The sequence below is a fragment of the Astatotilapia calliptera genome, chromosome 14 (genome assembly GCF_964374335.1).
Source record: "Astatotilapia calliptera chromosome 14, fAstCal68.1, whole genome shotgun sequence".
In the NCBI taxonomy this organism is placed as follows: Eukaryota; Metazoa; Chordata; class Actinopteri; order Cichliformes; family Cichlidae; genus Astatotilapia; species Astatotilapia calliptera.
In genome coordinates, this window is record NC_137435.1 from 34320095 (window position 1) to 34342894 (window position 22800).

Genomic DNA, 22800 nt, shown 5'->3' on the forward strand with positions numbered 1-22800 from the left:
AAAAAGATATTTTTAATGGAGAAATATAATTACAGTAATATTGTAAAAGTAGAAAAAAACACCGAACCACAGTATTGTTTTGTATTTACATTCATATCTCAACAGAAAAAATCGTTTAGTGGTTTGATGCTTGATTGATTTCTGACTTCTGCTTTCAGTTCAGTGAATTCAGTCATTTAGTTTTAATCAAGTTTTTTGACAGATTAAAACAAATGTTATGGCAGGTGGTCTAATTATTTATTAGCACTGTAGGTGCAAAACACACAAGATCCGAGCAGAGCAAAAAGAAAAAACAGCTGATACAAGCCAATACATCTGTGAAGGTTCTCAGTCATCCAGGTCATCGTAATCAAAGGAGCTTGCAAAGAAAAGCGTCTGGACTTCTTTAAGTTACTTGAAGACGTTTCACCTCTCATCCGAGAAGCTTCTTCAGTTCTAAGGTCAAATGGCGGAGAGTCCCAGATATAAAACTAGTGGGAGTATACCCCACTAGCTAGAGAATGGCAACCTCAACATCGAAGTTTACCGGAAGCCCAGACACACGGACCAGTACCTCCTCTTTGACTCCCATCACCCTCTGGAACTCAAACTTGGAGTAATTAGGACCCTACACCCTACGGGCAGAACATGTTCCCTCTAAGCCTGAAGGAAAAAAGAAGGAACACACACATGTAAAGGAAGCACTCAAAACGTGCGGCTATCCTAAATGGGCGTTCTTAAAGTCAGCAAAGACGCACAGAAAAGAAGATTGGACACCAGCGAGGGAGGATAAGAAGGACAGACGCAACAACATTGTCATCCCCTATGTAGCCGGTGTATCAGAGAAACTCAGGAGGGTTTTCTCCAAGCATGACATCCCGGTGCATTTCAGACCCAGCAACACGCTCAGACAAAAACTGGTTCACCCGAAAGACAAAACTCCAAAACACAGACTTAACAATGTGGTGTATGCTGTACAGGGTAGCGAGGAATGCCCAGACCTCTACATTGGAGAGACTAAACAGCCACTTCACAAGCGCATGGCACAACACAGAAGAGCCACCTCCACAGGACAAGACTCAGCAGTCCATCTGCATCTTAAGGATAAAGGACACTCTTTCGAGGATGCCAATGTTCACATTTTGGACAGAGAGGACAGATGGTTTGAAAGAGGAGTGAAAGAAGCCATCTATGTCCACTGTGAGTAACCATCTTTGAACAGAGGCGGTGGTTTACGACACCAACTCTCTGCCATCTATAATCCAGTTTTGAGTTCCCTCCCCAGACGCCTTAACGCCCACTCACATCCTGGGCCATCTGACCTCAGGAATTTGCATGATAAGGTGGGGACAGGTTTCACAATGAACTCACCCGAAACTCTGGCTGATTGGGACCCACACCCAGTTTCACACCTTGGCTCAGGCAATTAGAGGATCATCAGGGGGTCCTTTTGTCCCTCTGTGGGGGGTTACTCCCACTAGGTTTATATCTGGGACTCTTCACCATTTGACCTTAGAACTGAAGAAGCTTCTCGGATGAGAGGTGAAACGTCTTCAAGTAACTTAAAGAAGTCCAGACGCTTTTCTTTGCAAGCTCTTTTGACAAGCCAATACAGTTTATCCCATCTATGACTGTGTTATGCAAAGTCATCTGTAGAGCAGACAGAAGAGACCTGTGAAAAAAAACGCTCATAATAAAATATTCAGTAGATCTGTGCTGTGGGAGCTTTGGGATTGAGAGAATCAATAAGAGGAAGCAAACGACACAGCATCTGAGACATATTTTTAAAAAGGGATGAAAAGGGGAGGTTGTAAACGCTGTGGGTTAAGAAGTGCAACAAGCCCCGAAGAGAGCTGAAACCCCAGTGTTCAGCTGAAATAGAAGCACAATTCAGCTTATGACTGCAGCCTTTTCTTCTACTGTCATGCCCACTGACTGTTAGTTTTACGGTTTTGTGAGTTTTTTGCATCACCTCATGTGCGCCCCTCGCGTGTCCCTCCGTGTGTTGTGGTGTCTTCCGGTCTTATGCTACTCTCTTTGCGTTGCTTCTTTTGATTTTTTTCTTCTTCCTGCCCTTATTTGTTTCCCTTGTGTTCAGTCACTTTAGTGTATTTATTGCAGCTTCATTGCCTTGTGCACTCTTGGAAAAAGATTTTATGTTTTCCCTTATTTGTTTATTTTCACCTTGTGTTTTTGCTGCCACCTTTTGTCATGATGTTTTCATGATGTTTTTTTTCTTTTCCTTTTCTGTCTTTTTTTTTAATTAAAGTTCTCCATTTGCTTTTTTTGTTTGTTTTTTTTAAAGTCTGTGTCCTGTGTTTGAGTATTTGTTTTGACCATATTTAACATCTACGACCATGGCCAGTTTTTACACGGTTGAAGCAGCCAGTGTTGCTGCCATGCTAGTGTGTTTATTTTAAACAGGTCTACAAGTCAAAATAACTCCTCTTACATTGTAGTTTCTTTACTTGTGCCCATGACATTGAATCCCCAAGGATTACAAATATACTTTACTTTATAGCAGCATTACTGTATTTATGATTGTCATGAGCAGAGATGGGCGCGTTACTGTAATCCGATTACTTTTTTCAAGTAACGAGTAAAGTAAGGGATTACTATTGCAAAAACGGTAATTAGATTACCGTTACTTTCCCGTAGGAACGCTGAGTTACTGCGTTACTAAAACCGTGATTTTTTTGCGAGAATGTCTCACGACAGTGACGTAAGCAAGTGCGACGTTCGTGACAACAGCTGTGTGCAGATCAACAATGGATAATATATATCGAGTGCGGGAGACAGTATGAGCGTTTAAAGTGTGGAAGTACTGACCTTACTTTGAGTTTGATTCCATAAAAAGTGACAAAAACATTAGTGTCCGTTGTGTGTGGGAAGAAAACTTCTTTTTACAGCGAAAAAAACCCCTAAACTTCCAAGCAAGCACCGAGTGCGCTATGACGTAATGGGAAACTCACAGAGAAACTCGCGGATTCTTCCACTGACCGCCGCGGCACACCTGCACCAGGGTAAACCTCCACCTACCCAACTCCTGCTTTACAGGTGAAAATAGAGCAAAAGGACCGCTAGTCTTTGATTTTATTTATTTTCTGCTGTGTTTTACTTGCATCTATTTGAAAGACTGAGTGTAAACACACACAAAAAAAAATTATGTGCTGGAATGTGCAGAAAATAGGTTGAAATATTAAACAAATTTCTTCCAGTCAGAGAATGTTGCATATAATTAAATGTTTGCTTGATGCATAAAGTTAAAAGATTAAAACTAATAAAACATGTTTTAAAAAGGGACCTTTCCATTTGATTACATTTTGTATGATGGATTATGTAGAAAAAGTAGAATTGGGCTGAAAGATCTATCGCTTTATCACCTATTCAGGTTGTAAATCGTGTTTTTAAAAAGTAACTAAGTAATTAATTACTTTTGAAAATAAGTAATCAGTAAAGTAATGGGATTACTTTTTGGGGAAGTAATCAGTAATTAGTTACTGATTACTTTTTTTCAAGTAACTTGACCACTGGTCATGAGTCTAACACAAAGAGTCGTGTAGCTTCATGTGTTTCTGTGTGGGATTTACGTTAGTCGGTTTAGAAGTGGTGCTTCCTGTGTTGTTTTTCCCATAATAACCCAGCTTTAAGTTGTAACCATGGTAAGCACAGCTTTCATCATTCACCTGAGAGTTATCCTGCTGCACTTGAGCACGACATCATCAGGGGCCGTCTGGTCAGTTGGCATAAATGGCATATTGATACCAATTGTAGCTGTCAATAACAAGTGGGATGAAAAATTCAGAATAATTAATTCAAATATGAGGACAAATAAAATGGTTCTATATTTGGATCTGATTAATTGATAAGAAGAGTTTCTTTTTTTCTTTCAGAATGTCCCCAGACTCAGTGAAACACAGGATTAAAGACTAAAATCTATGTGGGCAGTTATTCTGGAGACTCTCTTCCAGTTAATGTGTTGTAAGCAATAACTTTAAATTTAATGGTTAAAATTTCACAGATGGAATCATCAATCAAATCTGACAATAACTAACTTAATACATTTCTTGACTTTGGAAAAGCAAATACCTTAAAATCCTCACAAGTTATCCTCCTGCAAATCATCTGCAAAGCTGTATCCTTTTTAGGAAAAAATAAAGATAGCAAGCATTACGTCACCAACAGGTTATGAAGCCATGAGCTGTGAGATTTGAAACCGAACATCACAAGCTTACGCCGCCACATCAGGGTTTATCCGACTTTCTGGACCCAGTCATCATTCACAAAATACACTTGAGGTGTATTTTCAGGCTTCAGGCTTGAAACTAGTGAATGAGTTCATAAACTCTTTGGCAAAGTGTTTACTGAGGTCGCACACGGAGGAACTGAAGAGTTATTTTCTAATAGGCTTCTAAACTGCTCGACTTCTTTTAGGAACCAGAATAGTCGCCCCCTGCTGACTACTGTGAAGAATCCAGATTAAAAACCCTTAATAATGGGTTTTACTTTTCAGACCTGAAAGCTAGCTCCATCTCCTCAAACTATGTCAATGTCATGCTAGTTCATATTACGCAAGTGGTTAGCTAGGTTTATAATGAGCAGCAAACCGAAATCATGGCACAGGGTATAATAAAAAGGTCGGTCCACTGTGTCCATTTCACACTTCGCCTCTCAAATGTCTGAAATGTGCACATTTCACACATGTAGAAGTTGGGTCCACTACTTTCCACTCCACATGGTCTGCCAGCCCAGACCTTGACAATACATCTTTTGCTCACTACCAACTTCTTGGCTTTAAATGTTTAATCTCCCCCTGCTGATAATGTAACGTTTGCATGCGTGTTATTTTTACGCTTTAGCTCTCTAAAACAGGATTCTGTCAGTGCCAGCCTGTGTTAGCCTAATATGGTTTTTCATGTGCTTCTGGATGAATGCCCATCTTTATTTGCATGTGTGCCTACATGTGATACCTGCCTGTCCAACCGGTATTTGCTGCGACCCTGGAGCAGAGGGTGCACTCCCTGCAAGCAGACCATGAAGCCGGAGAGCTCAGACAAGAGCTTTAACTTTATCCCTACAGCTACAGTCAGGAGTCAAAGCTCAGCCTCTCTGCTCTTCCTCCCTCTTTTGCTTCTCTATAAATTTTCCATAGTAATGCATTACAATTTATTTGAGAAGCCTCACATTTAGCCCAATGCTCCTTTATAAGTATCCCCACTGTTTTTGGATGTGTCACAGCACAAAGATTGTCTCACAGATATACCAGCAGGGCAAAAGAGGAGGGATGGGCAGGTTTATTTTTGTCTTTCAAGAGGATATAAACAATAAATATTCCCCTGCATATCCACAACACAACATCTGCTCTGTGGCTTTAAGATGAAGGGATGAGGCAGAAGCCTCATTCAAAAGCAGCAGCATCAAAGCCCCGTGAAAAGGCAGCATGACTCTGCACTGTATTTCAGAAGCAACGAGTGGATAGTCTGAGGGTTTTTTTTCTTTGTCCTCAGTGAAAGCTCAGTGAACCTAAAAGTTTAACTTTGCAGCAATAATTTGAGAATAATGCTTCAAGATGCACCAGAGTAATCCAGTGTATCCAGTCCATAATACCCTCAGACAACTACTCCTAATCTGTTTTTTGGGTTTTTTAAAATAAATTTCATCATCATCTCTGTCTGTGTCTCAGCAGTTGCCTTGGGCATGAAAAGCAGGAGAAGAAAGAGATATGCTTAATACAAAAGAGAAAAGATCATGCACCAATGTACTATTACTGTGGTAAAGCGGTGCTGCTGTGTGATGTGTTGTGACAAGACTGATTAAAAGTGGCCAAGAATAGACACAAGTGAGGGGGTGGAGAAGGAATGAGAGGATTGTCTTATAGAAACCACGAGAAGTTAAATTCACAGTAAGTCATCTCAATTCAATTCAATTCAATTTTATTTATATAGCGCCAAATCACAACAAAAGTCGCCTCAAGGCGCTACAGAGAAAAACCCAACAATCATATGACCCCCTATGAGCAAGCACTTTGGCGACAGTGGGAAGGAAAAACTCCCTTTTAACAGGAAGAAACCTCCGGCAGAACCAGGCTCAGGGAGGGGCGGCCATCTGCTGCGACCGGTTGGGGTGAGAGAAGGAAGACAGGATAAAAGACATGCTGTGGAAGAGAGACAGAGGTTAATAACAGATATGATTCAATGCAGAGAGGTCTGTTAACACATAGTGAGTGAGAAAGGTGACTGGAAAGGAAAAACTCAATGCATCATGGGAATCCCCCGGCAGCCTACGTCTATTGCAGCATAACTAAGGGAGGCTTCAGGGCCACCTGGCCCGGCCCTAACTATATGCTTTAGCAAAAAGGAAAGTTTGAAGCCTAATCTTAAAAGTAGAGATAGTGTCTGTCTCCTGAATCCAAACTGGAAGCTGGTTCCACAGAAGAGGGGCCTGAAAACTGAAGGCTCTCCCTCCCATTCTACTTTTAAATACTCTAGGAACAACAAGTAGGCCTGCAGAGCGAGAGCGAAGTGCTCTAATAGGGTGATATGGTACTACAAGGTAATTAAGATAAGATGGGGCCTGATTATTTAAGACCATGTATGTGAGGAGCAGGATTTTGAATTCAATTCTGGATTTAACAGGAAGCCAATGAAGGGAAGCCAAAACAGGAGAAATATGCTCTCTCTTTCTAGTCCCTGTCAGGACTCTTGCTGCAGCATTTTGGATCAGTTGAAGGCTTTTCAGGGAGTTTTTTGGACATCCTGATAATAATGAATTACAGTAGTCCAGCCTGGAAGTAATAAATGCATGAACTAGTTTTTCAGCGTCACTCTGAGACAGGATATTTCTAATTTTAGAGATGTTGCGCAAATGGAAGAACGCAGTCTTACATATTTGTTTAATATGTGCTTTGAAGGACATGTCCTGGTCAAAAATGACTCCAAGGTTCCTCACAGCGTTACTGGAGGCCAAGGTAATGCCATCCAGGGTAAGAATCTGGTTAGATACCATATTTCTAAGCTTGCAGTACGACGAAACAATAACAACCGGAAACAGGCACAATAATAAATCATAAATAAATAACATGTTACAGCAACGTAACATATTATCAAATAATTGCAAATAATAGGAACTGTTTGGGGAATTATTAAAGCTAAAATCAAATGCTCAGGTGTGTCACCATAAACCTACTCAGCTAGTCACAGCCTCTCTCAAGCAAGCGAATTCAAAGAATACTACCAAATTTAGCATGTTAGCTCCTTTTACCTGGAGCAACTGCAGCAAAATAAAGATTGCTGCTCCAGGTAAAATACACAGAAAAGAGTAAAAAGATTTTATTCTGTTTATTTGTCTATTTAAGTTAAGTCTAAAATGTTCCTTTTTTGTTGCTGCATGAACTCTGATTATGATGCTGAAAAGTGTTGGAGTTCCTGTAACGTGCATTCTTTTTTATCACCACTAGGGGCATCTCCAATGGTTACAACAACAAGTCCAGTTAAGAGACTACCAAGAAAAAGCCTCGTGTTCCCTTTTCTATGTCTTCAATAAAAATTATCTTGGAGAGTATATGGGTACAACCAGTTGTTTCAGGTCTTACTGAAAAAAACACGATGCTCATTTTGTAAATTGTTGTCACCATCAGAGCCAAACTGACAAGTCACCCGACGACATCCTCACATGTCACGTTTACTTCCATAACCTCTACGTGGCAGCGGAGGGAAACGATCAACCTCACTAACGAAAGGGGGATGTCATAGTTGGTACAGCCATCTTTTTATACAGTCTATGAAGATAAAAAAAAAACAGTTTTGGTCTAATTTAACAGTTCCTAAATGTGACAGGGTAAAATTTATACTTAAAGTTATGCATAATGAAGGGAAGGCTGTTAAGTTTGGTTCAGCAAAAACATTTTATATTTCTCTGTCGGTTTTATGTTTGCCATCAAGGGCAATTTAAGGTGCATGTTTGTGTGGAAGCCACTAATGTCATGGTGATTAATGTGATTTGAACATACATGAAATTCTGTTAATTAAAGATATCCATGTGAAATAACATCTTAGAATGAGGGAGTTTTGTTTTGCTGACTTCTTGAAATACGATAAACCAACTGGCTGAAATGCAATACAGAAATGTAAGCTAATAATAATTAATGAACGTGGGATGTGAAATTTCACTGATGAAGCCTCAATTGGTGTTAATATCTGTGTAAACTTCTTAGTTGTGCCTCTGAACGTCTCTTCTGCATCCTGTATCATTTACTTCCTTTTTTAAGCCTGTATATGTGTCAGTCATGTGATCCTGCCAATTACATTTAGATTTTCATGAATGGCCAAAGTGCTTTGATTGTTTCTGATGTACTGTCTGCACAAAGCATCAGTAAACAAGTGAGTCATGGGTCTATAGATGCATAAAGCACCTTTTTTTTTCCTACCAGCAGCCGGGCTCTCCTTTTCACAAAAATGGATTTGAGGACCGTTACGTAAATGCTGCTTTTAGGTGAAGCACTTCAAAATTAGCACCTCGGGGTCTTTTAATGGTTGTTCCACAAAAAAAAAGATCATTTCATAAAATGTCAGGGTTTGGGTTTTCATCCTTTGATCCCTTTTTAGCAGCTCACATTCAATCTCCTGTAACCCTCCCCGGCAGATGTGCAGGCTGTAAACGTTCTGTTTCAGGAACCCAATGACTTCATTGTTTCCATCATTTCAGAGAAAGGTAACACACGTGGTGAGGGACATTTTGTATGTCTGCCCCGGTGTGTTGTAAAATGCCTTGGAGAGACTCTGAACACACTCTGGTGCCACATCATGCATTTCAATAAAGACCAAAAAACTGATGCGTCTCACCTATTCACACACAGAGACACACACAGATACACACATAATCGACCGGAGAGAGGGGAGGCTGACGTCAAAGTCCCATTCACAACCACTCCCTCTGCCTCTCTCGCTCGCTCTCTCTACATTGTGCCTGCCAAGCTTCTGAAAACCTGAGTTACGGAGCTGAATTATTGGCTGCTGGCCTCAGTAGTAATGAATGGAGAGCAGCCGGTCAGTCGCCAGGAGACAAACGCACAGAAAGGAAAGGCACAAAAGAAGAGAGGTGCCCTCAAACATTATAAGGCACACACACAAACACCACACCTACTATATTCAACACATTTTCTCAGTCATTTGGTTTACATGAGCAGCGGGAGCCTGTAAATGCAACATTTTTGCCACATTTAGAGCAGTTTAGGTTCATTTCTAGAAGCGGTTTAAGTCCTGTTGTACTGTTTGAAGGGGGTGGGCTCAGCTTACAAAAGGTGATGTAACTTACATATGTACACCAATCAGGATTTAGCAACATTAAAGAATCTGACAGACAGAGGTTCTTTGTTTTGCCCACTGTCTGTGAAATCTAATTTAAAGCTTTTTATTTTTCCATTTTGGCTTTAATTGCTGATTTTTACACTCCACCATACGCCTGATGGCATCACCAGGTCTTTTACTGTCCAGTTTACACATTGTAGTTATTCTGTAGTTTCCTTGTGTAATGTAATATATAAGGCCATATACTGCATTCATTGAGTTAAAGGAATAAATAGCTCAAATAAACAAGAAATTCTCCATCCATTCAAGATTTCTTTCTAATCTTCTGAACTATTAAATGACTTGACTTGCAAAGGTACAACGATGAGTCAGCCAAAAATATAAATCTTGAAGATAGTACGTCTCAGACTGTCCCAGTAGCTTAGCTGAATGTTAAAAACTTTCAGTTACATTTGAAAAATCTAGCTGAATATCTTGATGCACCTTTAATGTTTAGGATTTGACATTTGTGAAAGCTTAAGATTTTAGCATTAAATACCTTATATATACCGATAAATACCTATTGCCCAAAGCAGCAGTAATAGTTGTAATCATGTTGTGCACTCAGCATTTGTGGAAAAGTGGTTTGTTTTTGGCTTTTTTTTTAGTTAGAAAAACCTAACTAGCTTAGGCTATGAATGCTGTGGTATGTTGCATGGTACATGCTTGTCTGTTTTTCTTCTGCTTTGAGCTGCTCCCTTTAGGGGGTCACCACAGTGGACCATCTGCCTCCATCTCATCCGAACCAGCATCCTCCTCTGTCACACCACCCCTCTGAATGTCCTCCTTCACTACATCCATTAACCTCTTCTGGGATCCTCCTTTTTTCCTCCTGCCTGGTGGCAGTCCATCTTTATATCCTTTGTCTGATATGTCCCTCCTCTGCATATGTCCAAACCATCTCAGCATTCCCTCTCTAACTTTGTCTCCAACCTACTCAACCTGAGCTGTCCTTCTGTATTCCTTTTATGTACTCATTTCTAATCCTTTTCATTCTGGTGACTCCCAGCGATAATCTTAACATGTCCAGCTCAAGATCCTTTTGGTTAGTTACAATCAGCGCAGTGGTCTCTACAGAAATAAACATAAAATAAAATAATTGATACAACTTGCTGCTTGTTTCAGACAGTGAATGAAGTGAAGGGCTGCATCAAGGTCAAGTATAAGAAAAATAAATATCACTTTGAACTGTTTTGTAAAGTCACTAGAATCAAAGAATTAAAAATAAGAAGTAGAAGTGATAATATATTATTATATGCCTACTATTTTCCATCTTTATTCAAACTAAAGTAAAAGAGAACCTTCTAAACTTCCTCTTCACTTAAGTTTCTGTTCGCCAGAATAAACTTAATCGCCCTTGTGAGAGACGGCTGGAACAAAGACTCAGCCCAATTATTTTACATAATGTGTAATGAGACTGCAACCTGAGCTAGAAGTCAGTGTGGCAAAGTCAATCCTGTGCTTGAAAAAGTTTCACATTCACCACGTTACAAACGACATAAATAAATTACCATTTTGAAAAAGTGTGACATAACACAGCTGTATGAAAAAAAGGAAATTCTAATTGCCAATGAGAAACTTGTCATCTGACCTGAGAAAGCACTTTGTCTTTTTCAGTGGACAGGCGGTGGAAATGGGAGCGGAACTGAGCTGTAATTGGTTTCTGTTTACCAGTAATCTTTCCACGGACACAACCACAAGCAATTAGTCAGACAGCTCGGGCTTTATCAGTACAAAAGTGGCACAGTGTGTGGATGGGTGCATGTGTGCGTGTTATCCATGAGGGAGGGTGTAATTAGGCTGAAGGAGGCATGAGATAAAAATTAGCTCTTTTGTCCTGGTTCTCTTTTACTCCCTTGGCCCTGACAGTGTCTTCTAGAAGTTGTGAATGTGACAACAGTGAGCCTCTAAAGTTCCTTAATGAATGGGAAAAGATGCTGTATGACTCATCAGTTCCCACCCCATGTACATACACATTTTAAACACAAAAGGGTTTTAAAGCAGATTGTATAATGTTTTGAAAAGCTTGAAAATGGAAGTGCTGACAAATGTTTTACCAAAAGAAAAGAAGAAGAAGAATTGGGCTTTTTAAATCACATTAAATTGTTTACATTGTGTCAGGCTTTGTGAGTCATTGTGAGGAAGGACTGTGAGGATGCTGAAAAACCCAGAGAACCGTTTTACTGCAGCTGTGACAAAGCGAAAAAACAAGAAAAGCTCCACTGAATGTCAGACAGCCCGGTCAGTGGAGGATAGCCAGAACTGAAATCAAACGCAGCAAAGCAGTGGATTTATGAATGAAACTGCAAGCACTGCACACACACACGCACACACAGATTTATAATAGACAAGATTTGACAGGCAGCCAAAAATAAATAGAGATCATAGTGCACGCTGGTTGACGGCACTCTCTCTCTCTCTCTCTCTCTCTCTCTCTCTCTCTCTCCACACACACACACACACACACACACACACACACACACACACACACACACACACACACCTCCGCAGTCCCTCTGTCACCCCGCCCGTCTCTGGCTTTGGCGGAGTCCGTATGTGAGTCATCGGTGGACTTTTAACTGTCTCCGTCCCTCTGTGCTGCAGCAGAGACACAATGACAGCAGCCATTCAACACTTTCTGTTGGTAAACACACTATAAGCGCACTATATAATCAGCGCAGGCACACGGTAACTCATACATTCTGATTTCATTTAGTCCCTATCATTTAGGATTTTAACGGTGAATGGACCCTCAAAAGGTGAGTTAGTGTAAACAGCTTGGTCTTCCTCCTCCACCACATCTGAACAACAACAATAAGGTTTCTCAGAGGAAACTGAATTTCAAACACCGCCTGAGTCGCGCTCTGTGATACCCCGGGCAGCCCTATAAATACGGGGCTTTATGCATCTCTATTATAAGCTGTGATGATGGCTGCACGAACTAATTTCAGTCCGTATTTAGAGACAGAAGCACTTTTGTTTGGCTGCCTCAAATGAAATACCCGCGTGCGCGTGCTGGGCGTTTTTAATGTAAGTGAACTCGTGCGCGTGGGTGTGTTGCGTATCTCCTGGCTCTCTGACGCACGAGTCAGGTGGTTCCTCTAATAGCGCGAGGAGCTTTCCGCGGTCCTGAAATCCAGACTCGCACCGCGAGGCAGAGAGATGCTCAGCTCACTCCCGACCCTCGGCAGAAACTGAACTCCAGAGGTGAGCTATCTGTTGTTTGTACTCATGCCGTCTAACGCACGCGCTTTTCTCTTTTCTCGCCGCGAACAGAGAGCGGGCTTTTCAGTCGTTTAAAAAGAGCTTCGTTTTTTTGCCAACCTGATGCGCCGCTACAGATGTTGAGGAGCAGAGGTTGTGTTGGTCGCAGAGTGTCTTTGTTCTCGCGCCGCTCCAGGTTATTTTCGGAGCCTCTGTGGCTTTTAAGAGTAACTTTTAGTGCTGCAAATGTAAACATTAGTCTAACCATAATATTTGCTGAAGTTCGAGCAAGTTAAATGTAGCTCTGAAGAACCGATGGAGACGTAAATATGGTGCTTGTGATGCCGTAGCACTTCTGGTCTTTTCTCGTGTTCTTATTATTCTGTTATTCTCTATGTCCTTATTATTTCTCTCACTGAGACACAATTCTTGTCTTAGTGAGAGAAATGAAATGAAAGAAATAAAATTATTCTGTAAGTATGATTTAATGAACGCTGACATTTATGTGCGGACTTAAAAGTTCGAAAAATAAAAAGGTCAGAAAATGCAAAAAAATTGTTGTTCAGAGGTTTTCGGGCTAAAGGAGAGATTCCATGGGAACATCAGCCCTACCGGGTTACCTTGACAACAAGGGCCGTGACTCACGGAGAGCAGCAATTCGATGTCTAATGAGATTTTAGACGGGAGCTGGAAGGCGCTGCTGTTCCCGCTGCTGTTCCGCTGCTGGCGAACAGGCGGCACATTCCAGTGTGATCTCCAAATATCAGCGAGGGAAAACAAACAGTGTCTGACCTGCACGGTGATTTACACTCAGAGTCACGGCTACTACGTATTTTTACTTTGTAAAAAATATATTAACATACACTTGAAATGTGTCAGGTTAATAAAATAAAATAAACAATTCACTCTTCTGTCTGTCTTCAGGATTTTTTGTTAATTTAAAAAATGGTATGGAGTATGAAGTGCAGTATTTGTTTCCCAAATTCAGTAGAATACAGTCTGAAATAGGAGTGAATGAGGCCAAAATCTTTAAATCTGTAAGTACTTCTGTAAATGTAGCCTACTAAGGGTGGGGGTAGATGACATTTAGGAGGGCAATCATATTTAGTGGGAGCCCCACCACCGCTCCCACGCCCTCCCTGATTCTAACTACAGCAGAGCAGAGCGGATGTAAAAGGCTAACAGTAATTTAATAGTTTCTTCCCTGACATTTCACATTTATTCCAAGGTGTTTGACCTGGTTTCCATCAGAGCACCAGTCATCCCTGTCACAGACAAACAAATGGACTCAGTGTCGCCAAAGATGTCACTGTGGTTTGCGCTGTTATCATCAAAGCAGACATTTAAATTGACAATGACAGCAGAAGGCATTTTAGAAATGCCAGAGCGGTAACCACTGAGAACCTGTTAGGTATAACCGTGTAAAGGTCAGAGCTGACATGTGCTTCTTTTGTCTTTCATCTACAGGCGTCACCATGTCGTCACTCCCTGAGACCTCTGCCACAGGCAAACCTTTCCTTGTCTGTTTTGCCAACCTCCTCTTGCTCCTTCTCTTCCTCAGTTCCTCCAGCATTCATGGGGCTTCACTGAGGGCGCATAGACTTCGTGGAAGTGAATCAGAGAGTAGGAATGTCCACCAGGTTCCTAACGCAGATATGCTGAAAGCCTTGGAGTTCATTGAGAGCCTCCATCAAAGAACCAATGTGGAGCCTCCTCTCACTCCAGCTGCCGATGCTGGCCACATGGATGATGCTGAGAAGCTGCGTGCCATGGTGAGGCTTGCTTCCAACCCTACACAGAGCAAAGATGAGGAAGAGGAGGACGAGGAAGGAAGGGAGGATAAGAGTGAAGAGCTGCTGCAGGCTGTGCTCAGCACGCTCCAGCAGACGGAGGCCTCCAAGCCTGCTCTGCTTCGTCCCAGCGCAGAGAGGACAGACATGAAGCACAGGGTGTACGTGCAGCAGAAACAACAGAGCATCACGCCTCACAAGAAGCTGCCCTTAATGTTTGAGGATGAGGAGGAAGGTGAGGGGGATGAGGAAGAGGACGAGGAGGGGCTGGAGCATGACAGCCCATACAAACGTACCAATGAGAATGTGGAGGAGAAGTACACACCTCAGAACCTAGCCACGCTGCAGTCTGTTTTTGATGAACTTGACAAGCTGACCAGCCCAAAGACCACACATAAACGCTTAGATGAGGAGGACAACATGGAGAAGGATGATGTAGATGAAGATCTGTTTAATGCGAGGAATGCAGCGTATGACGATATAGGAGGGGATCTGACAGACTGGGGTCCACTAGAAGGACAGGAAGAGGAAGACGAGCAGGAGGAGAGGCAGAATAAATATGAGGCTTACAGAGGGCTCGATTACATCGACAACAATGACGAAGGGGCTGATGCGGATGAAGATGAGGAGGATGGTGAAGGGTACCCCGTTAAAAGGTCAAAAGATCTGGATGATGCAGGAAATCTGGTGGACTACTACCTCCTGAAGGTGCTGGAGAAAACGGAAGAGGAAGAGCAGAAAAGAGAGCTAGAGGAGGAAGAGGAAAGAGAGAGGGCGGTGAGGATGGTGGCTCAGAGTCAGTACAGAGATAACATAGATCCACGGGTCATCTACAAACTCATTCAGATCTCCCAAAAATACCAGATCCCACCCGAAGACCTGTTGGACATGCTGAAAACAGGAGACTTGACGAATCAGGACAAGTCGCAAAAGAGCAATGGTTTAGCCAGAGGAGAAACTACGCTCTCTAAGATATCCTCAAAGAAGATAAACACCATTCCTCAGGAAAAATTCTACAACAGACGGCTGCCTTATCCACAAAAGACCCCAGAGGAGCTAAGAACGGAAGAGATCCTTAAAATCCTGGGGCTGGGAGCTGCGGAGAATCCCATCAGGAAGCAGAAGCACCACAGAGGCTCACTGTCACGACTTCACAGTCAGCCTACGGGAGTGTTTGGGGAATCCACTCCCACGCAAAGGCGCCTTCCCAGCACTTTCAAAGATGACTACGATGACACCGTGGATGAGGATGAACTGGCAGCATATCTAGCTGCTCAGATGCTGGCACAGTATCCCAAACCTGCGTACAGGAACAACAAGGCGAGTCAAAAGCGGGAGGAAGCTGGCCAGAGCACAACAGGCTCTTTTGAAAAGGCCATGGAGGAATATTTTGATCAAATGGATTCAGATAATAGCCCAAAGGAAAAGAAACTGTCTGAGGGTGACGACAGGGGCAGTAACGCTCAAATGCAAGGCTTAGAGAATGAGGCGATGATGAAACTGCTGAGCTATCTGAACCCAGAAACTGAGGAAAGCGATGCCAAAACTGCCCCGGGAATATAAATCAGGCTGTAGATATATATACATAATTCTCTATTGTTTTGGTGGAAGGAAGAAAAATAAAGTATTTTGAAGAATAAAACATGCAGTCAACTTTAGTTATTCTGTAGGTTTACAACCGTTCCTGTTTATTAGCAGAAATGTAAGTGTTCAGACATTCTCTTGATGTTTTTATTTTTGTTTTTTTCCAGATGACTTGGTTGCTCAAACAACACTTAATGAGTACACGTGTCTCACCAGCCTTACATTTCAACGCACACACAATCAAAACCAGTGTTGGATCCTTTAGATTCACTTGTGTTTTTTTTGGTAATTCTTTCTTAAATGTGGTCATATGTGACATAGCTGAGGTAAATAAAGCATTGACTTTATTTTTTTCCTTACTGTCTAGTGTTTCTCCATTTGCTCACCACCACACAAAGCATTGGTCTTAATAAAGTCACAAAACAACTAATACTAAGTGAAAAAGGTGATATTGGCTCATTTCAGTCACTTACCTGTCACGAAACCCTGAGATTAATAAATATGAGCCTTCAAAGGCACTTACAGATGCAAACATCATTACTATTCTTCACACCTGAGTCAAAATATCACCAGGTTTGTGGTTGTTGTATGACCACAGCACTACCCTGAAAGAGTCTTTACTGCCAAGCGATAAACATCTCGCTTCATGCTTTCAAATGTGAACCATCCGCCGTCCTCTCTTGGCTCAGTAGGCAGGTTTGCTCATGTATTCTTCCATCGTCTGTGGTGACATAAGAGTCACAAGAATGAATTTTCAAAGAGTCAGGGCAAAGCTTGCACTAGCTAAATGTTTGACAAAAGCTTAATATACCTCTTGGAGTGTGTCGGCCTCCTCCATAGACACACCCACGGCCAGTTTGGAGGTTTCTAAGATCTCTCCTCCCATGAGGAATTCATCCAGGATGAAGTAAGCCTTCTCGAAGTTGAAAATAATGTCCAGCTCACACACCTGAAAAAGAACGACACAGCATGCATCAGATCAGAGAAATGAATACATCTCGTAACACTTCACTGAATAGTTGTTTTACCATAAACAATCAAACGATAATAATGTTAATGAATCATTTGCAATCAGCTTAAATCATTAGGGTGTGTACAAAAAATAACTCTGTGAATTACATACTGTTGTACACAATAACTATTATGGAATATGGAATGTACATTTTAAATATTACAAAAACAATTTGATAAAAACGTAAAATTTCATAGGTGGGTGATCATTTTTCTCTCATCTGTATGCACTCCTGAAAAAATGTGTTATGAACATCAGCTGTGACTGTAACCATTTAGATAATGTTGATACATGTTTTACAAATCAACTCTTTACCGATCAATAAACATCTATGTCTCTCAAACTACAAACTCAAGTTTAATTAACTATCAGTTTATTTTTTAAATGATACTTATTTAGTTATTTAAGTGTTATTAAGTGGATGAAACCACCAATTAAATTTCATTAAATTTTAGAAAGAAATTGCAAATATATGAAAGAAAGAAAGAATTACAAGGAAAAATAAATACATATATGCAGACTTTTATATATTGTTGTCAAGCCAGTTTGTTTCCCAAACAAATTAACCTCCCAGTGTTTTGCATTGAGAACGCAAACCACTCGTTCTCATTGGCTGGTTTTTGTAAATAAGAAGGTTCAGCTGATTTCTAAGTCTAGTCAAATCAGGAGTGCTTCAAAGTGTTTTGAAGCAGCGACAGATTACAGACACTAGAGGGAGTCTGACAAGCTTGAGCAAGGGAGTTTTTACTGTCCTCACCATGAAAAAAAACCCCACATTGCACTGTTTCACCTAAAAAGGCACCCACAGTTACTCTGTGTACTTGATTTTTAGACTAAGCTCCTTTAACCTAATCAAGGGGTCTGAACTGAAGTTGATAGAGCTACATAAAGTGCACTCAACTTCCATTCAACATATCTGTATCTATGTGCAGAAGTTGAACACAGGCTGTGAGCCAGGGCCTGCCACCTGACATCACCCAATGTATAAAAAAGCTGAACCAATTTAGCCTGAGTGAGAAAAAATGCCAGTAGTCAGGGTGTCCAACAATCACATACTTGAGTCCATACACGGTGGCTGTATCTTTTCAATATTTGAGAAGAATTTTGAGAGGCTTGCATAACTCCCATTATAACACTGGTGACTTAGGTCAACCTGTGCAGAGCTGTTATTAGCCAAAATAATTGAGAACATCTTAGCAGAGGTGCAGGGACAACTGAGAAAGATGGATGATGTTTAAAAAGAGCCCCTTAACAACCTCTGGATTGTTGTAGGCCATGGCATCCAACTCTACTTACGTTTCCAAAGTATTTATCCAGCAACTCAACATATCTGTGCAGCACCTCGAGGGCAAGCAGCTCATTATCCTTGTCCTCCAGACCAGCACAGAAGTACAGGCTGGCATACCTGCAGTGGAGGAAGAGAAAAGCTTATTGTGATCATTTTTACAATGTTGTCATAAAACAAGAATGCAATACAATATGGTGAAATATAAAAATACATATATATATGTTAAGTCTAATTGTTGAATGTGTCATTGTGTTTCTTAAATTTGTAAGGTCTTAGTTCGGGGGTGTAGCTGGGCTTGTGGAAACACAGACCCAACAATATATATATGTATATGTATCTAATAGATCTCCAATTTGTACATGTAAATGGAGAGTCCTCTTCACACACTGAGGTTAATTATGGAGTTCCACAGGGTTCAGTGCTAGGACCAATTCTGTTTACATTATACATGCTTCCCTTAGGCAGCGTCATTAGAAGACATAGCATAAATTTTCACTGCTATGCAGATGACACCCAGCTCTATCTGTCCATGATGCCAGATAACACACACCAATTAGTTAAACTGCAGGAATGTCTTAAAGACATAAAGACCTGGAAGGCCGCTAACTTTCTGCTTCTTAATTCAGAAAAAACTGAGGTTATTGTACTCGGCCCTGAAAAGCTTAGAAATATGGTATCTAACCAGATTCTTACTCTGGATGGCATTACCTTGGCCTCCAGTAACGCTGTGAGGAACCTTGGAGTCATTTTTGACCAGGATATGTCCTTCAACGCACATATTAAACAAATATGTAAGACTGCGTTCTTCCATTTGCGCAACATCTCTAAAATTAGAAATATCCTGTCTCAGAGTGACGCTGAAAAACTAGTTCATGCTTTTATTACTTCCAGGCTGGACTACTGCAATTCATTATTATCAGGATGTCCAAAAAACTCACTGAAAAGCCTTCAACTGATCCAAAATGCTGCAGCAAGAGTCCTGACAGGGACTAGAAAGAGAGAGCATATTTCTCCTGTTTTCACTTCCGTTCATTGGCTTCCTGTTAAATCCAGAATTGAATTGAAAATCCTGCTCTTCACATACAAGGTCTTAAATAATCAGGCCCCATCTTATCTTAATGACCTTGTAATACCATATCACCCTATTAGAGCACTTCGCTCTCGCTGTGCAGGCCTACTTGTTGTTCCTAGAGTATTTAAAAGTAGAATGGGAGGAAGAGCCTTCAGTTTTCAGGCCCCTCTTCTGTGGAACCAGCTTCCAGTTTGGATTCGGGAGACAGACACTATCTCTACTTTTAAGATTAGGCTTCAAACTTTCCTTTTTGCTAAAGCATATAGTTAGGGCTGGACCAGGTGGCCCTGAATCCTCCCTTAGTTATGCTGCAATAGACGTAGGCTGCCGGGGGATTCCCATGATGCATTGAGTTTTTCCTTTCCAGTCACCTTTCTCACTCACTATGTGTTAATAGACCTCTCTGCACTGAATCATATCTGTTATTAACCTCTGTCTCTCTTCCACAGCATGTCTTTTATCCTGTCTTCCTTCTCTCACCCCAACCGGTCGCAGCAGATGGCCCCGCCCCTCCCTGAGCCTGGTTCTGCCGGAGGTTTCTTCCTGTTAAAAGGGAGTTTTTCCTTCCCACTGTCGCCAAAGTGCTTGCTCATAGGGGGTCATATGATTGTTGGGTTTTTCTCTGTATCTACGAGGCGACTTTTGTTGTGATTTGGCGCTATATGAATAAAATTGAATTGAATTGAATTGAATATGTATATATGTATTTAAGCTTGGTTCCTCTACCAGAGGCCTGGGAGTTTGTGGGTCCTGTGCAGTGTATGAAGCAACTTCTTTTCTAACTAAAGTTAACTAGACAGCTGACCAGTAAGGTGCTTCATGGACACGTGTTAGTTTATTTCCTTGTTGTTTCTTCACCAGTGAATAAGGTAAAAGAGTTGGTTCCAAGGTAAATTTGCATTTGGGAACTTTGGCTGCGAAGCCATGACATGCAATCAAATAATCTCTCAAGATGCAAGTGAAACATGTCATCATTGGACAGCAAAAACAAACAAGTCCATCAGAGAGACAGCAGAAGCACTTTAAGTGTTGAAATGAGCAACCTGGCACACTCAAGAAGAAAAAAGTGCATAGGTAAGCATAGCAACAGAATGGCCTTGAGCCACGATCGCCCCAGAACTGCAGCCGATGATCACAGCATTCTTTCTAAGTAAAGAAAGCATACTCTCCATAAGGAATAAATTATCAAAGTGTGACACAAAGACCACAAAAGTTGCAACCATTCATCAGTCTTGATAGGCCAGAAACTGCAAAAAAAAACCCAAGCGCTACATCTCAGACTCTACAGGCATTTAACTTTAAATATCAAAGTTCAGGTCAATGCAATTAGAAAGATACTAGAAAGAACAAGTATGTTTTATTTGGAAGGTTTTTTAGGAGAAAGCCTCTTCTCTCTAAAAAGAACATGGCAGCACAACTTAGGTTTGCAAAGTTCTGCCTGGACAAACCACAATACTTGTCAAACAATGTCCTTTTGACAGACAAGACTGGAGTGGCGATATATGGCTGTAATGCACAGGGGTGGGGTTTGGGGGTGGTGCACACTAGAGACCTGTTCAAGGTGTATCCTGCCTCTTACCCTATGGTAGTTTAGATGAGCTTATATGATTCAGATAAGCAGTGGGTGGTTGTAGCTCAGGGGTTGAGCAGGTTATTGGGCCAAAATCCTCCTCAACAATGTGTGACACTAATAAAGCCACACAGAAAGCCATTATTTCAAATTATTGCTGCTACAGGCGACAGAGAGAGAGAGAATCTGCATAGTGTTTGTTAAGTAAATAATGACGTGTAATGTGCCTTGATATGTAAAATCTTAGAAGTGAAAGAGGGTGTGCTTTCAACATCAGTGTGATTGGTTGCATCTTTCCAGGACAGAAATCATATCAAACAAAAGAAAGGTGAAGAACCTCCAAATAAATACAGCATGTGTAGATGTTTTAACAGCTCTTGTCCGTTCTTTTCCATAACTACTGGATCTATTGTGAATTTCTCAACATTTACCATAAAGCCCAGTCTCAATACAAATGTGGCATTAAAGGCATCATATAGAAAAAATCTTTCCTTATTGGACTGTGTTCCCCACCTGTAAGCTAGGTCATCTGTGATCTGTGTGTTTATCTAGATCTTGACGTTATCTGCTGATAACAAGTGTGTTCGCTCTGTGTGCAATTTTGAAGTATGAGCAAAGGCAACATGCACGTTAACCATTAAGCAATAAAGAGCTGTGTGTTGTGCCGCCACCTCTTGTAAACTATCTTGAGGTCCCTCCATTGGAGAAAGTTGCAGGAACGTGGTGGACGAGCCAACACTAGCATCATCATGTCCCGGATCACCTTCTTTTTCTCCCGGTCTGTTAATGGCGTGAACCATTTCTGCAGTCGCAGCTTCCCCTGTCGACTGAACAGCAACAGAAAGCGCATCTGAAGGTAAAGCGGATGGAAGAGCAGAAAACAGTGACTTTGGTTTAGTCATTTTTAGCCCTGCAAACACATTGCTTGTAGCTAAAAAGTGGTTAATGTGTAGCTTTTCAGAGAAACACAAACATAGAGCGAAGCAGTGAACGGTAATACCTGCCTTTGCATGTGGCTGTGCCAAACCGCAATTACATTTGCCAACTAGACATGTGTAAAGATCACTAGGGAGACATAACACCTCTAAATCACCTTTGAGTGCAATAACACAGTAAATATAGTGGTTGTGTTGTGCAACAGCAATTAATGAAAGCTCTTTGCCCTGGGGTGTAGCTGCACAAAGCACTGCTTCTACCTGCAACAAGGTGACTATGAGAACGTGTGGAGTAAAAATAGCCATGTGTGGAACAATACTTGCTGAATCAGACACTTTTTAACCCTGATGCAATTATTTTCTATGCTGTGTAAATACCAAAGAAACTCAAGCACCACAGATTTGCATTCATTTACTTGTCTGACTGGATCTGGGCTTTACCCAAAGTCTAGTTATCCTAACATGAGGAGGAGAGGGCTCACACTATTTTTTCTCCTCTAATTTCCACTTCTTAAAAACGTTTGGGCCATGCCTACCGATTTCATGACCTCTGAACAAGGAAGTTCTTGCTATTAACTGATTATACAGCTATAATATACAAATCCAAATAACCTACAATCTGCTGATCTCAGGTTAAAAAAGAAACGAAGCAAACAACACACACAAACAATAATTTGGATACACTGAGCCAATAATTTGATGCATTTCATTGCCTATAAGCGGATAGAGCCACCTCAGTACATCCAGTTATGGGCACAGGTTACTTACCATTTTGTAAGCCGCCCAAATGAAACCCTGTAGCCCTGTAATTAAGCCCTGTAATCGCAGAATCCCAGTACTCTCACTTACTGCAGGATCGTGTGCACTCTCAAGTGTAGCGACATTGTTCATCTACCCAGAAATCCTTGCCGCTCCCACCTTCTTCCAGCCAAGAGCCGCGCCCTGCTACTCTGCAGCTGCTGATTGGCGCACTCAGACAGGTGAGCAGGCAGAGGGCTGCAGGTGGGGTATACAGTACACTT

The 22800-nt window shown here is 41.4% G+C and overlaps 2 protein-coding genes across 3 annotated transcripts; one reads left to right on the forward strand and one right to left on the reverse strand.

Annotated features, from left to right (window-relative positions):
- The first annotated feature begins 12392 nt into the window (after positions 1-12392).
- scg2a (secretogranin II a) lies at positions 12393-16248 on the forward strand. Its single transcript, XM_026192507.2, has 2 exons — positions 12393-12530; positions 13995-16248. The coding sequence occupies exon 2, from the start codon at positions 14003-14005 to the stop codon at positions 15878-15880; it is 1878 nt and encodes a 625-aa protein (XP_026048292.2). The 5' UTR covers positions 12393-12530; positions 13995-14002; the 3' UTR covers positions 15881-16248.
- On the reverse strand, positions 15972-22764 carry ap1s3a (adaptor related protein complex 1 subunit sigma 3a). Of its 2 annotated transcripts, none has more exons than XM_026192513.2 (5): positions 22628-22764; positions 21515-21693; positions 18210-18318; positions 16713-16850; positions 15972-16622 (listed from the first exon to the last, which is right to left on the reverse strand). In XM_026192513.2, the coding sequence occupies exons 1-5, from the start codon at positions 22667-22669 to the stop codon at positions 16587-16589; spliced, it is 504 nt and encodes a 167-aa protein (XP_026048298.1). In that variant the 5' UTR covers positions 22670-22764; the 3' UTR covers positions 15972-16586. The 2 variants fall into 2 exon arrangements, with proteins under 2 accessions (XP_026048298.1, XP_026048295.1); XM_026192510.2 differs by having other exon boundaries at positions 22547-22710.
- Positions 22765-22800: the final 36 nt, after the last annotated feature.